At 45.2% G+C, this 13161-nt stretch overlaps 1 protein-coding gene across 1 annotated transcript; it reads left to right on the top strand.

The window, feature by feature from the left end:
* Nucleotides 1-5374: 5374 nt before the first annotated feature.
* LOC119385171 (telomerase Cajal body protein 1-like) lies at nt 5375-12420 on the top strand. The gene is made up of 3 exons (XM_037652691.2): nt 5375-5487; nt 7565-7714; nt 12130-12420. The coding sequence occupies exons 1-3, from the start codon at nt 5438-5440 to the stop codon at nt 12302-12304; spliced, it is 375 nt and encodes a 124-aa protein (XP_037508619.1). The 5' UTR covers nt 5375-5437; the 3' UTR covers nt 12305-12420.
* The last annotated feature ends 741 nt before the right edge of the window (nt 12421-13161 follow it).

Here is a 13161-nt window from a genome sequence, read left to right as displayed (position 1 = left end):
TTAGAGCCGTAGTTGTCCGCCGCTGCCGCCGGTGTCCGTAACCACTATCGCACGAAATAAGAAAAAAAGGAAATAAGAAAAATTTCCAGGATGGAACGAGGTTCGAAACTGGGCCCTCTGCGGGGGAGCCCAGTGTTCTACTTCAGGGCCATGCCGGTGCTTGAAAGTGCGTTGCAAAAAGACCCTATACAGGCTTCATGTCGGGAAGGAACCACATTAACATATGTAATGTAGTGTGGTGGAAGAGTAAAATAACAACCAGGCATCACACAAACGCGAATTCTGTAACCGGGCGTCACACAATGCGAATTGCGCAACGAGTGGGTTGTTGAATGCATCCAACCCATTACAAAGGCCTCTGCAATAATTATTCATCGTCATCAGCCACAGCATCAATAAAGTGCACATAATGCCTTACAGGTGTTTAGCGAGTACCACGGTTCTCCGCAGAATGACAAAAAATTGCATAGTGGCTGCTTCCCTACTTCACAAAAATTATGATGATTTATAGTGTAGTGGGTTCCTCGCTAGTGCACTTCTATTGGTTGCCAAGGAAGCCCATAAGGCTCCCATGATCCATTTCCTCAGGGTTTCAATAGAGTTAATTCCCTCTCTCTCTCGCTCCCCGTTTCTGCGGTTAACGTAGGTAATAAAGCGCGGTGGGACAGCTAAATAACGACTGGGCGTCACACAATATGAATTACGTAACTAGTGGATCGTTTAAAGCTTCCAACCCATTACAAAGGGCTCAGCCATAATTCTTCATCGTCATCAACTGTCGCATCAACAAAATGCACATAATGCCTTACAGATGGTACCTCGCTTCTCCGCAGAATAACGAATAATGTCGTGGTGGGTGCTTCCCAACTTCCCAAAAATTTTGATTTGTGGCGTTGTGGGTACGTTGGTAATGTACATGCACTACTAGCCACAAGAGAGTTTATAACGGGCTTTAGAAATGCCGCTCTTCCAGCTTTCGCTGTGACTGTGCTGCGCTTTCCGTGCAGGCCTGGCATTTTTTCTCCCATAAAGGTTACCTGCGCTCCCTCATTCAATGGTGTAATCGATGCCCCTCTGTGATGCAAAGGACCTTCTGCACCTTTGGTTGCAAAGGCCGGCCAACCAATGACTACAAATCTGAAATGCACAGAGACATAATGGCAGCACAGATACTCCCATGGCGGGCGCACACTCAGCACGTGAGCTGTCGCATGTTATGGTTCATTGCCAAGATAAGCATACCTCAACTAATTTCATGGGCATGCTTGAGAACGCAGCTGTGAGCGAAACATGGTGAAAATGGACGAGCCAAGTGAGTGTATCCGACCAGCCAGTCAGGCAGAAGAGAAACAGAAATTTAGCAGTGGAATCGACCTGCGCTCCATTTATCGTTAGCTGCTGCAAACATACCGTGTTTAATGCTTGGCGGTGCTGGCGTCAGCTGAAGCCGGTTGAGGCCACGCGGCAAAGCGCTCAAGTAAATCGTGCTGACTGTACAGTGAGCACACATTGCACGGGGTCGTCCCTATGGGGTATCCCCAAACAAGCTTCTTGCATGAAATGCAGGCAGTCCCTGAGGGTGAAATATGTGACATACACTCTTACCGTGGTCTATCTGTATACGGGGAATACCAGAATGAAGCCTCAACAAAGAGATAGGGCGTCCACAGCATATGTGAGCATTTGTAATACACAAGTAACCGTTGTTGCGTGGCCATTATTAAAGCTTTTCGAAATAATTTCTTAAGAACATTGCAGAAATTGATGCTTTGACGACTTGTGAGCCAAATGAGTTGGGAATCGCATTGCAGCAAGTAGCTGCAATGCAACGCGGGGCAAAAGCCGTCAGCAGGATTAATTTTTTATTTTAAGATCTGGGACATTTCATTATCATCATTACTCAATTGGTGTTGCACTCTACGTTTATCGGTCTCCTCAGCGAGCAATTTCCTGTCGCTTCTTTCTTTTTTAATCCTCTACATTCATTAATGGGGGCTAAGAGAAACATGAGCATATGCCTCGCCTTTTTTTCAAACGTGATTCCTAACGCTCCCTTTCCATTCTGGTGAACTTGCCAGTATCTATAGCAGGGGTCTCAAGCTCACCTCCGTTGGCTGGCAGTAAAAATTTACTTCTTCAAGGGCCAGAACAGTGAAGAAGGTAGAACGGGGGGGGGGGGGGGGCTGTATTTAGTACAAAATGTCAGCTAACGTTGGCATTTGAAAGGCCTGCCTCATATAACATAAATGGATCATTTCTGGAGGGGATTGGGCACCATCTAGGGTTCCAACAGCATATTGATACCAATTTCCAAAATGGCTAAAATCTGGACGCCGATTCTGAGTTTGATTTCAGTTATGTATCAACGCATGCTGACTGCAGGGGGTGCCTCATGAAAAAAAAAAAATGCTTAAGGCCAGTCATGCCTGTATAGCTCATGAGCATATGTATTTAAAAAATTATATATATATATATATATATATATATATATATATATATATATATATATACAGTAGAACCCCGCTGTTACGTTCCTCACTGCTGCGTTTTCCCGGCTGTTACGTCGTTTTCCGCCGGTCCCGGCATAGCTCCCATAGGATACAATGTATTGGAAACCCCGCTGTTACGTCGTAACTGTCGGACCGCTCCCGTATGATACGTCGCGAAGTGCGCCCGGAGCCGACCGAGTGACTACCAAAGAGAGCGGCCATGGTGCATTTTCACGCAGCTTGGCCTCGTTTGACCGTAATATTAGCCGCATGAGAGGCGCAAGCAACAGAATCTTTCAATTGATGCAAACAAAAGCATGGCCTTCGAGATTCAAATTGCAAACATGGCGTCTATGACGTAACTGCTCGCGAAAGCAAGGCCTTCGAGATTGGCAATTACTATTGACAAAAGCATAGCTTCTGAGATTTGCATTGCACAAACATGGCGTGTATGACGTAATTGCGTGCGAAAGCAAGGCCTTCGAGATTGGCATTCACTTCTGCCATCGCGTTGGCGTAGACTCATCATCATCGTTATGTGTCGGTGAACGGGAGGAGTTCGAGCTGGTTGGAGCTCGCATGGTCGTGCGTGCGGTTCGCGGTCGGACTCGCCGCGCCGGTCGTGATTGCGTGTGCTTAGTTCTTTCATGCCTACAGCTGTTGGTGTTAAAAAAAATCACATACGTTGATTACATTTCTGTGGATGAGGCCGTCCTAAGCTCCGCGTTTCTATCCATGACTAGATCGCGGCTGAGCCCGCCAATTTGCTGCTCATAAGAATTGAAATAAAATTCTGTACCACTAAATATTTTGCCGTTTTTCCTGTTTTTCGGCTCTTACGTTTCCCGTCTCTTACGTTTATTTCCTACGGTCCCTTCAAAAACGTATCAGCGGGGTTCTACTGTATATATATATATATATATATATATATATATATATATATATATATATATATATATATATATATATATATATATAATTTATATATATATATATATATACATGGGACGAAGAGAGTCAATTGTAGGCCACGGGCCCCTAGTGAGAGGTTGGCAAGCAACAAGCAAGAGGTCAGCGGGCCGCAAGCAAGAGGTCAGTGGGCCACAAGCAAGAGGTCAGCAGCCCACGTGCAGCCCGTGCGCCGTGTGTTTGAGACCCTTGATTTATAGCATCAAAGCATGCATAGGCCAAAGCTTAAGACCGTAAGCTTTAGAACTGTTGTGAGAAGGAGAAGCAGTCTATGAGGTGAAACATACAAAACATGTGGTATTGTGCAACGCGAAGGCGAGCAAATATCACAACAACGTTCGCTGGACTAGTTCTCCAAACAATGGCACTACAAGGACCCGCATGAGTTCGGAATCGCAGAGAAAATGAGTTGGGAATCGCATTGCAGCAAGTGGCTGCAATGCAACGCGGGGCAAAAGCAAGGTGTAAACACCATAATGGAAAGTTCTCATGCGCAAAATTCTTTGGGAAGTTCTCCAGCAAGTTTGGTAGCAAAAACGTGTCTGTAATGAAAAAGGCATGACGCCTTTCCGTCAAGAACACATACAGCTCTGTAGAAAACAAACGGTATTGGGATGGGCCAGCTTGAATATGGGATTGAATCAACCTAAGTTTGGTGTCGATATGGAAGTGGGCAACATATAGGCCAGCTTGCGGGAGAAAGGCGTCATTAGCTGGACAGCGGGTGCGCGCAAGCGCCTCAGGGAGCACTGCTACTCACCGAACATCAGAGCCCCTGCAGTGAACGCCTGCATCAGAGCCCCTGGACACACCAGTTGTAGCCGATGGCTGTTAATCGTTTCTAGTTTCAAAATCCGAGCTTCACGGAGCTTCTTATCCAGATGACACTTGTGAAGGCTGACATTGGGCTCCGTTGAGTACGTCCTGCACTGCGGCATCGAGCACTGGCCTACCATATAAGAAGCCTTCAGAGAAAGCGACTGCGTATTTCCATCCTTTCAAGTGTTGTCAAACGCACAGCCAAAGTGGCAAATCCTCCCCATTAAACAAAATTACAGTGTAGGTGGTATTCCAAAATTTTGTCTTCAGTGCACGTCGATGCTCCTGAAGCAGACGACACTACCGCTGATCCTGCATAGCACATCACACCGACGGTGGTGCCTGCTTTTCAGTGGCCTCGCGCCCAATATGCACACTTATAGCGTCAAGGGCTCTCAAAGTCCCTGCCTTGGGATGCCCTACTAGCTTTCTCAGAGCACCACAGAACCCACACCCTCCTCCTCGTGGTACGCTTATGCACAGACTCGCTCTTGTCTTATAAAAGCATAAGGAGAATGAGAGGAGGGTTGGCAAAAGGTAAGGGACGTCTTGCATTCAGCAAGATGTCCCTTGTTGCTGTGTCTATCCACTGGTCATAGCAGATTGGACCATAAATTTAAGCCAACGATATGTAATGGATGCTGACTGACGCTGACCATTTTTTGTCATGCTTGACTATTGTGCCAACTAGGTGTGACACCTCTAATGCCATTGGCAATGACTCCTGTCACGTCAGTGTTGTGAAACAGCTGGTAACCGCCAGGTCACTTTTGCTTGTGTCCAACAACAGTCTCCTTGCATGCTGTATAGTGCTGGCATCTAGAATACTTATCGTTGAACACCGTCTGAGGAGTGTAAGCATAACAGTGCACTTTGCTATTGCTGTCAATTCGGGCAAAGCTGCAAGATTTCTTTATGCTTTCTTTTCTTTCTACTATTTTTTCCAACTCCTTTACCCCTCATGCTGTAAGGTAGAAAATCAGGAGCAATTTGATTTAACCTTCCGGGCATTTCTCTTTTTCTCTCTCTTTTCCTTGTCTGTTGCTATCACACTTTTATTCTGACGCTTGTGACAACCTGATGGTGCACGGGGGATTTTCTCGCAGGACACAGAGATCCTTTGCTGGGATCTGCGTAATCTGGGCAAGGTGTTGTACTGCATGAAAAGGACTGTCACGACTCACCAGCGCATGTACTTCGAGCTTTCCGGGTGAGTTGTTCTGATTGAATTGAATCATGGTTAATCTGTCACAAATGTGGTTTCGTAGGATTTTTTTTTTCAAGCTGAATGCTTTATCTCCCAAGTGGTGTGGTTAGCCAGAAAGCAATGCTTGTGTTGTACTAGTGCTGTGATGGCATATTTCAGGTGAACGCACCTGCGCCTTAACGTGGCCTTGTTGAATATTTTGCCCGCTCATTTAGCGTTGCATAATGCTAGACTTTGTGCTGTGTAAACAACATTATTATAGCAAGACTACACCCAGATTGCTCTATACAGTCGAGCCCGACTATATCGAACCCGTTTATATCAAATTATCCCGTATATTGAACAATTTCTAAACACGGTAAATTTACATTGAGAATATATAGCAAAAGTTACTGTTACATCGAACGAAAATAGCAACGACAACCGATATATCAAACTCCATGTGCCTCAAAAGTGCCCCAGCAAATTGGCTTTCCCTCGCGGTGGCAGGGACAACTGCCGGCGCCACCCTAGAAAAAGTGGTTTAGACCCGGTTGTGCACGGGCGAACACCCCCCCTGCAAGAAATGATCCTGGCCCGCTCGCAGCGCTTACAGCCAATCAGAGGCCGTCGTGCTTTCTCCGAGGTACAGAGGCGGTAGAAGTGAGCGCCATTTTTTCTTTCTTTATGCTTGTGTGCCTGCTGCTGCCTGTTTTCCTCGAGTCCTCATTCCGCGTGGTCCGTGCTGGTGGTGTTGCCTGTTGGTGCTCTGTGAACCTTCGTGTCGGCAGGGAGCTTAAGATCGACTTGCTCGGAGCTCTTTCTATGTTGAGTAGATCGTGGGCAGATGTCACGAAGGAGACGATTCAGAACTGCTTTAGGCGTGCCGGCTTCCGCATGCCTGGTGATGACACCCCAAATTCCGATGACAGCACTGAAAACACCGCAGGTGTTTCCGCCGAAGTTTGGAGCGAGCTGGCAGAGTTCCCGGGAGCTATCGACGGATCGACATTCGACGAGTTCGTCAGTGCGGATGATGATGTCGCCATCATGGGTGAGCTACAAGATGAGGACTACGTTGCAGACGTCGTGCCGACCACGAGCCAAAGCGACAACAATAAGGAAATTGACGATGGCCCATTGCCTACATCCTCCGAAGTGATTAGTGCACTTGCGTTGGTCCGGCGCTATTGCGTGAATGTGGAAGGTTGCAGCCTCAGCTGCTCCGACTCGTTGGACAACGTGGAGGCGTGTGTGCTGTCGCAGGCAGCGAAGTCGTTGACACAGAAGAAAATCCAGGACTATTTTGTTCCAAAGTAGGGCACGCAAATAAGCCACCATATTAATAAAGTACTTTTCTTATTGTTATGTGCCTTTGTGTCAAAATCCTATAGCGGGCCTATATCGAATTATGCCATATATCGAACTAATAAACGTTTTTTGGCGAGTTCGATATACCCGGGTTCGACTGTATAGCTGTATTCACTACACTACATGTCAGAGATTACATGAAACCTAAACGTGTTATTGTACTAGTTACATTGGTGGTACATCATTAGTGCATGGAAATTGAAGTTTATGTATTATGTTGGTGCAGCATAATGTGAGCACAGGCAGTGCTTGTACACGTTGGCTTTATGAAGGACTGCTGCATGTTCTCTGTCATAACAGTTGCGATTACTGCGCCTGAAATGTGCATTCTTCACAATGAGGATCAAATTTAAAGCAGGCTGTTTCTTAGGTTGTGCAATATTTAAAGTTCTGGTAGCTTTACATGGGACAGTGTTTTCTAAGTAACGATCCACGTCAGCATTTTTCATTTCTCTTGGCCTTAGTACGTAATTGACCTAAACATGGCTTTGCTGCTGTGCCGCTGTCATGGCTGGGTTTAGTCACACGGCTTGACATGTAATATGTAAAGAATAAAGCAGAATGAAGTGGAAGGCATAGGATATGTTATCTGTTATGATATGTTAACTAGAGTGGCGTTGCTCTTTGACATTCTGTTCTGTTGCTCCCTTTGCGTTAGCCTAAATTCGATCCACTAAGGGGACGTTCGCTTCAGAAATGGTCACAGTCCTGCTTTTTTCTGTATTTTTAGGTGCGGGAACTACCTTGTTTCAGGCAACAGTAATGGCATCGTCACTGTGTGGGACCTTCAAGTTGAACCATTAGAGCTCGACGACTGTGAGCCCCTCAAAAAACCAGGCCTTTTCTTCAAAGCTCATGACGACTGTGTAAATGGTGTCAGGTGAGATAGCCGCCAGATATTTTTGCTCGTTGAGGATCAGTGCACTTGTTTTATAAGTGGCTTACTGCAACCCTACCAGAGCTTTTATTGTAGGCTTTCTGTATTGCGTAATGTATATGGTAAAAAAAAACCATAAAGGGAGGTTATGAAGTTTCTTTCATCATACAAATGACACACCATGAAAATAGCTGCACTTGACCGTCTTAGAACGAAGTGGTGAGCGGAGGTGTCACTGAGCGGCAGCGACCCTTTTGTGCATGTAGTGTCAAATTGATGCTGCCGACAAACTAGTCTTGCGCAGGCACAGAACAAGCCATAAAAGTACCAAACCCACGACCGATGACAGCCTAGTAACAGGTGCCAAGTGAGTGCTCAATGCTCCCAGCTGTTTACTGCGGAGTGAATGGGAGCTGTCAAATTTCATAGTGCAGTGTGCCCGAACAGTTGATCTCGGTTGTAATTGCATCGCTGGCGTCCCCCTCGACAGAATCTACACAAAAATAAAGTTTACCTGGCGGTTTGCGACGCCAGAAAACCGTGGTCTCTTGGATGCCAAACAGTGACCCAAAAGACTGCTGGCTGATTTGCGCCGTAGCATTCCATGGGGTGCACTCCAGCAAATTTTTAGCGCTTTAAAGAGCACTTCTGGCACTGAAACGCACCGTCCAACTTTAGACAAATAGTCCAAATGAGGCTAGGGTCAGTGAATTTTGTTCCTATACATTTGTCAATGGTGTGAACGCGACAGTGCGCGAACACCGACACTGAAACCATAGAATTGGCAGTTTCATCGATAATGGGGCGCCAAAAAACTCTGGTTTTACAAACTTCATGGCTGCATGCCTCGGGGAAAAAAACACCCAGTGATCATGCAAAGCCCCTACACAAAACTGGTCAGTTTTCACCATTGCACTGTGTACCACAGTGAGCGGTTAATCGTTTTTTGAGCACAACAAAGGTAACCTCAGACTTTAGACGTGGAATTTGCGGCGCTTTTCAGCACAAAACTCTCGTAGAATTCCGTGGTGTCCACACCCCCCTATAAAAGTAGGCCTTGCCTTCCCCTTCTTATTCGCTCTCCAGTCTGCAAACTGTTCAGACTCCAGTCAGTCCTCTCGCTCGCCTTCATTCCTTGCTGCCAGTTTTGACATCGCTGCTGCACCAAAGCTGCCCTCCTGAGCGCAACCTTCCACCAACGAGTGTGCTTCTGCTGTTCCTGCATGTTGCACGACTCCGATCACCTTTCTTCTGCAACGTGTGAAGCTGAAGCTAAGCCCCCCATTGCAACCTTTGCCATCACCAGCACACACGAAGAAAGCAAGATGCCTTGACGACATTTTGAAGCTTCTGCGTCATTGCCACGTTCAGTCAGTTTGGCACCGACGGCGAGTGTCTTTGTATCCGTGCTGCAGGCCATGTGATTCTGCTATTCAGAGGGCTTTGTTAGGCATGCCTCACGTGTAGTTTTGTGGTCTACAGTGATAAATGCCTCCATCAGGCTCCAGGCAAAAGTGTCTGACTTTGTACAGAAAGTTCTGCTGATAAACGAAGTGGAAAAAGGCAGCCGGCAGCAAACTGACATCGCAAGGGAATTCGGCATATTGCTGTCTACTTTTTCAACTGTATTGAAAGACAAGGAAGCTGCGATGGATGGCTTTGAAAAGAGCTTCTCGGTGGAGAAAAAGAGGAATTGCAATTCGAAATACCCCGAAGTGGATGTTCTGCTTCACTGAAAACATTATGTTTTGACTTCCTCGCAGTTGTGGCGTAATTGAAACTCGACTGCTTTAGCTTTTCTTGAGTGGTCGCTTATATAGAAATACCGCTTATAACGGATTCTTTCGTTGTCCTGCTGACTTCGTTGCAACAAGGAATTACTGTACTTTCTCTTTTAACTTGTGCAGCTGTACAATTTCTACTGTGTTAGTACCTATTCACTGATGTCCGGTTCCTTCAAGAACAACTGGAGGTATCTGCTTTCTTTAAAAGCAGTTGTGGTGGTGCAGGGTGAGATATTATAATAATTGGCTGGATTTTATGTATCAGTGCTACAGTTTGACAGTGGGGAATGTTGTAATGAGGCCTTTAACTATTTTCATCTAGTGCTAGGTGTTTTTTGACGCGCACTAAAATCTCACTGCACAAGCATTTTGTGCATTGTTTATTCATTAGAATGCAGCCATAACACCTGTGAATCGATCCCACAACATGGTGCTCAGCAGTAGAACACCAAGACCACTGATCCATGAGAGTGTCACTCTGTGTTCACAGGTTGACTCGAGTAGTCAAAACTGCACAATCACTTACCCTCTGCTGTTTAATGACAATTATTTTGATGTCACCCACTTCCAAATGACATAGCACTACGCCAGCAACTCTACTGCATCATGCCTGGTGTAAGAGAGGCCATCAACGCTAATAGTTGGCTTCACTGACTCACAACCAAACAAAAGCTGCAGGTTTTGCCGATTCCTGTGACTCTGTCCTTACTCACGTTGACTACAGGCTCTCAAAGTGGGCACTTCCATTTCTCATGATGCTCCTCATAATGCTTGCGCTGTGCAGTATCGCCTGCTGTGGCATCTGAAATGAACATGCACCACTCCTCTCAGATTCTGTCTACATGGCACACAAAACCACGCACAAATTTGCATGTGCCAAAGCTTCACAACACAACATCGATTAGTGCATCTTGCCCACAACTGAACATTGCATAAATGCATTAGACTGAACCGCTTTGATATAAAGAGCAGCTTTGTTTTAAAGGAACCCTCAAGCGCCCTTTGGGCTTGACGTGAAAACACACTCTGCAGGTATAAGACTGAGCTGTGAACATCTCAGCCAAATTTTCTTGTGCACGGCGCATAGGCTTCTCAAGTGGAGTGTAAAGTTGAGATGCCATCTTTTCAAACACAGCGATATGGCAGCTGCCAGCGGCTATCCTGATCACATTGGGCAGATTCCTACAGTGAGCTGCCATTGGCCTATGGAGGTTTAGTCCCTGGGTTGAGTGTATGGATCGGTGCACTCCTGCCCTATTGTTGCTGCGTATATTAAGTGACATAGCTAACTAAACAGGCTGTAGCAGTCATAGGTCTGTATTTCGAATTCTGATTAGAATTGCACACTTCCAAGTAAAGTTAACTGGCCTCCACAACTCGGCCACACTCGCCTAATAGGAATGCAATGAAAGGTCGTGGACGGGGCACCGCCACCAGTGCTGGTCCACTGCTTTGGGATGTTGGAAGCTCAAAGCGGTTTGGAAAGAGGTCCTTGGCACTCGTAATATCTCCACCCTTAGTAGGTCTTTCTTTCTAAAAATTTTTTGAGTAATATATTTCTGAGAGGCATATTTCTCGTTTACAAGCATTTCTGAGAAATAAAAAAAGAAGGTGGCTCAGAGCTTCTTTAAGCGAAAGCTTCATTAGTAAGCCATCTTGGACTTTGCCAACTATGACTGGCATCGTCTTACCGGTGGGTGAGTGCCTCGGGTCACGTAACGTGCGTTTTGCACAAAAACAAGTGTACATGCATCAGCTTCCATTAGGCCATGGACACAGAGTCGAACAGAAAAAGATCTTGCCCCATTTCTTTGATATTTAGCTTTTCTCAGCATACAGTACAACTCTCTTTACCAGAAGCTGCAGAAAAGGCTGGAAATTCCAAATTAGTGGAATTTCGAGATAAGCAGAGTCACAAAAACAGCCCTTTGGCCACACATAAACTGTGTGAAGCCTTTCCAAAATAGTGACACTAATATTGCTCTGGAGCTCTCGGTGCATGGGCACTGGACACATCAGCATCTAAAAGCAAATGTGTTACCTGGTACTGTGCGAAAGCAACATTGAATGGCAGTGAACGAGTCTTACCTTGTGAAAGCAAAACTTAGTTAATGGTGTTTAGTTAGAGTATCAGCTGTATTTAACATGGCAGGAATTAGCACGTAAGTACTAGTACCTATCACCTAATTTAGTTACACAAAGCTGTGCTATTTGGTAAGTAAGGGATCACTTCAAAGGTCACACAGGAATGGCATCCCAAACCTTAGGATAAGTGACAGTGACTTAGGGTGTTCGATTTCAGAAGTGCTACTATGGCTGAATGAGGAGCCATTCTTTCAAGGAGTGTTTCTCAAGTATAATATGACAGCAGTGGCTTTGCTCGTTTGTTCCACCATATAATAGGAGAGAATGAGAAGCAAAGACTGCATGATTCGGTCAAGTTTTTGTGCATTTACGCTCGCACACTAAAGGCTACACCAGGTTACCTGGAAAGGAGAAATAAGAAAGACCTGACAAAATCAAAGTATGCACACATCGTTTTCTTTTCAATCTTCATTTCTTTTATTTCACTCTGGTGGAAAACTAGTGAGCCTGTTTAACAAGCATCATGAGGAATGGTACTGTTCTTTGCAGCCTCCATCCAACATTGCCAGTGTATGCCACAACATCTGGGCAGAGGAAGTTCCCAGAGCTTTCAGACGACGACAGTGACACTTTCTTTACGTTCAATGATTCGGAGAAAGTGGACAACTCTCTCAAACTTTGGCTCATCGATGACAGACCGCAGGATGCCGCTCAGTCATCATAACTGTTGTGTACTTGCCTCTAATTTCAATGCACCTTCAGCCTCATTTTCTACTGTACCATCTGGATGTGCGTTTATCGTTACTGTACATAGGAAAATAAATGGCATTTGATTATTGAGTTCGTCTGTATTTGTGCAGTAATACAGTATCTGCATAGTTAAGGTAATATGCAGTAGTATCAGCAGGTTTAAAAATATTCTATGCCAGCTACAACAGTGGTAATTCCACAGGCAACTGTGCTGACAGACTACATGTGCTGGCAGACACAACTTCTGGAATTTAATATTTGTGATATAATATACAGTAGGCTTTCAGTAAACGGAAATCTAAACGAAATTTCTGCTTAAATGGCACAACTACCTCTAATATGATTAGTTTTGTACTGGATTCTGCACCCCACTTCATCTTTCAGTAAATGGGACTCCTGTTACATGGAATGTATTTTTCTGGTCTCGTCGGGTTCCACTTAATGAGAGTCTACTGTAATTAACAAATATTTGGTATTTACCTTTTCTTATTCCATAATTATAGTATGTACTGTAGGCGTTTGGTTTTTTGGATGCCCTAACAACTGCGAACTCTGTAAAGTCAAGTATTCTGAAAAATAAACGAATGTATACTCTCTCAAGCACTCAAGTTGCCACAGTCAAGTGTGAAATATATCTGAAGGCCTTCCATTGCACTTATAGTATGTGGAACTGTGCTTGTACCATGGCAAAAGATGGCAGGTGCATGTGTGTATAATTAAAGTACACATACCATCCTATGACAGCAGCTCCTTTCAAGTCTTGGTATGCTTCATGAAAGAAAGTAAGGCATGCATGCATGGGCACAAAAGGAGATAATGCTTTACTGCAAT

The sequence above is a fragment of the Rhipicephalus sanguineus genome, chromosome 3, assembly GCF_013339695.2.
Source record: "Rhipicephalus sanguineus isolate Rsan-2018 chromosome 3, BIME_Rsan_1.4, whole genome shotgun sequence".
In the NCBI taxonomy this organism is placed as follows: Eukaryota; Metazoa; Arthropoda; class Arachnida; order Ixodida; family Ixodidae; genus Rhipicephalus; species Rhipicephalus sanguineus.
This window is presented reverse-complemented; position numbering and strand designations above follow the sequence as displayed.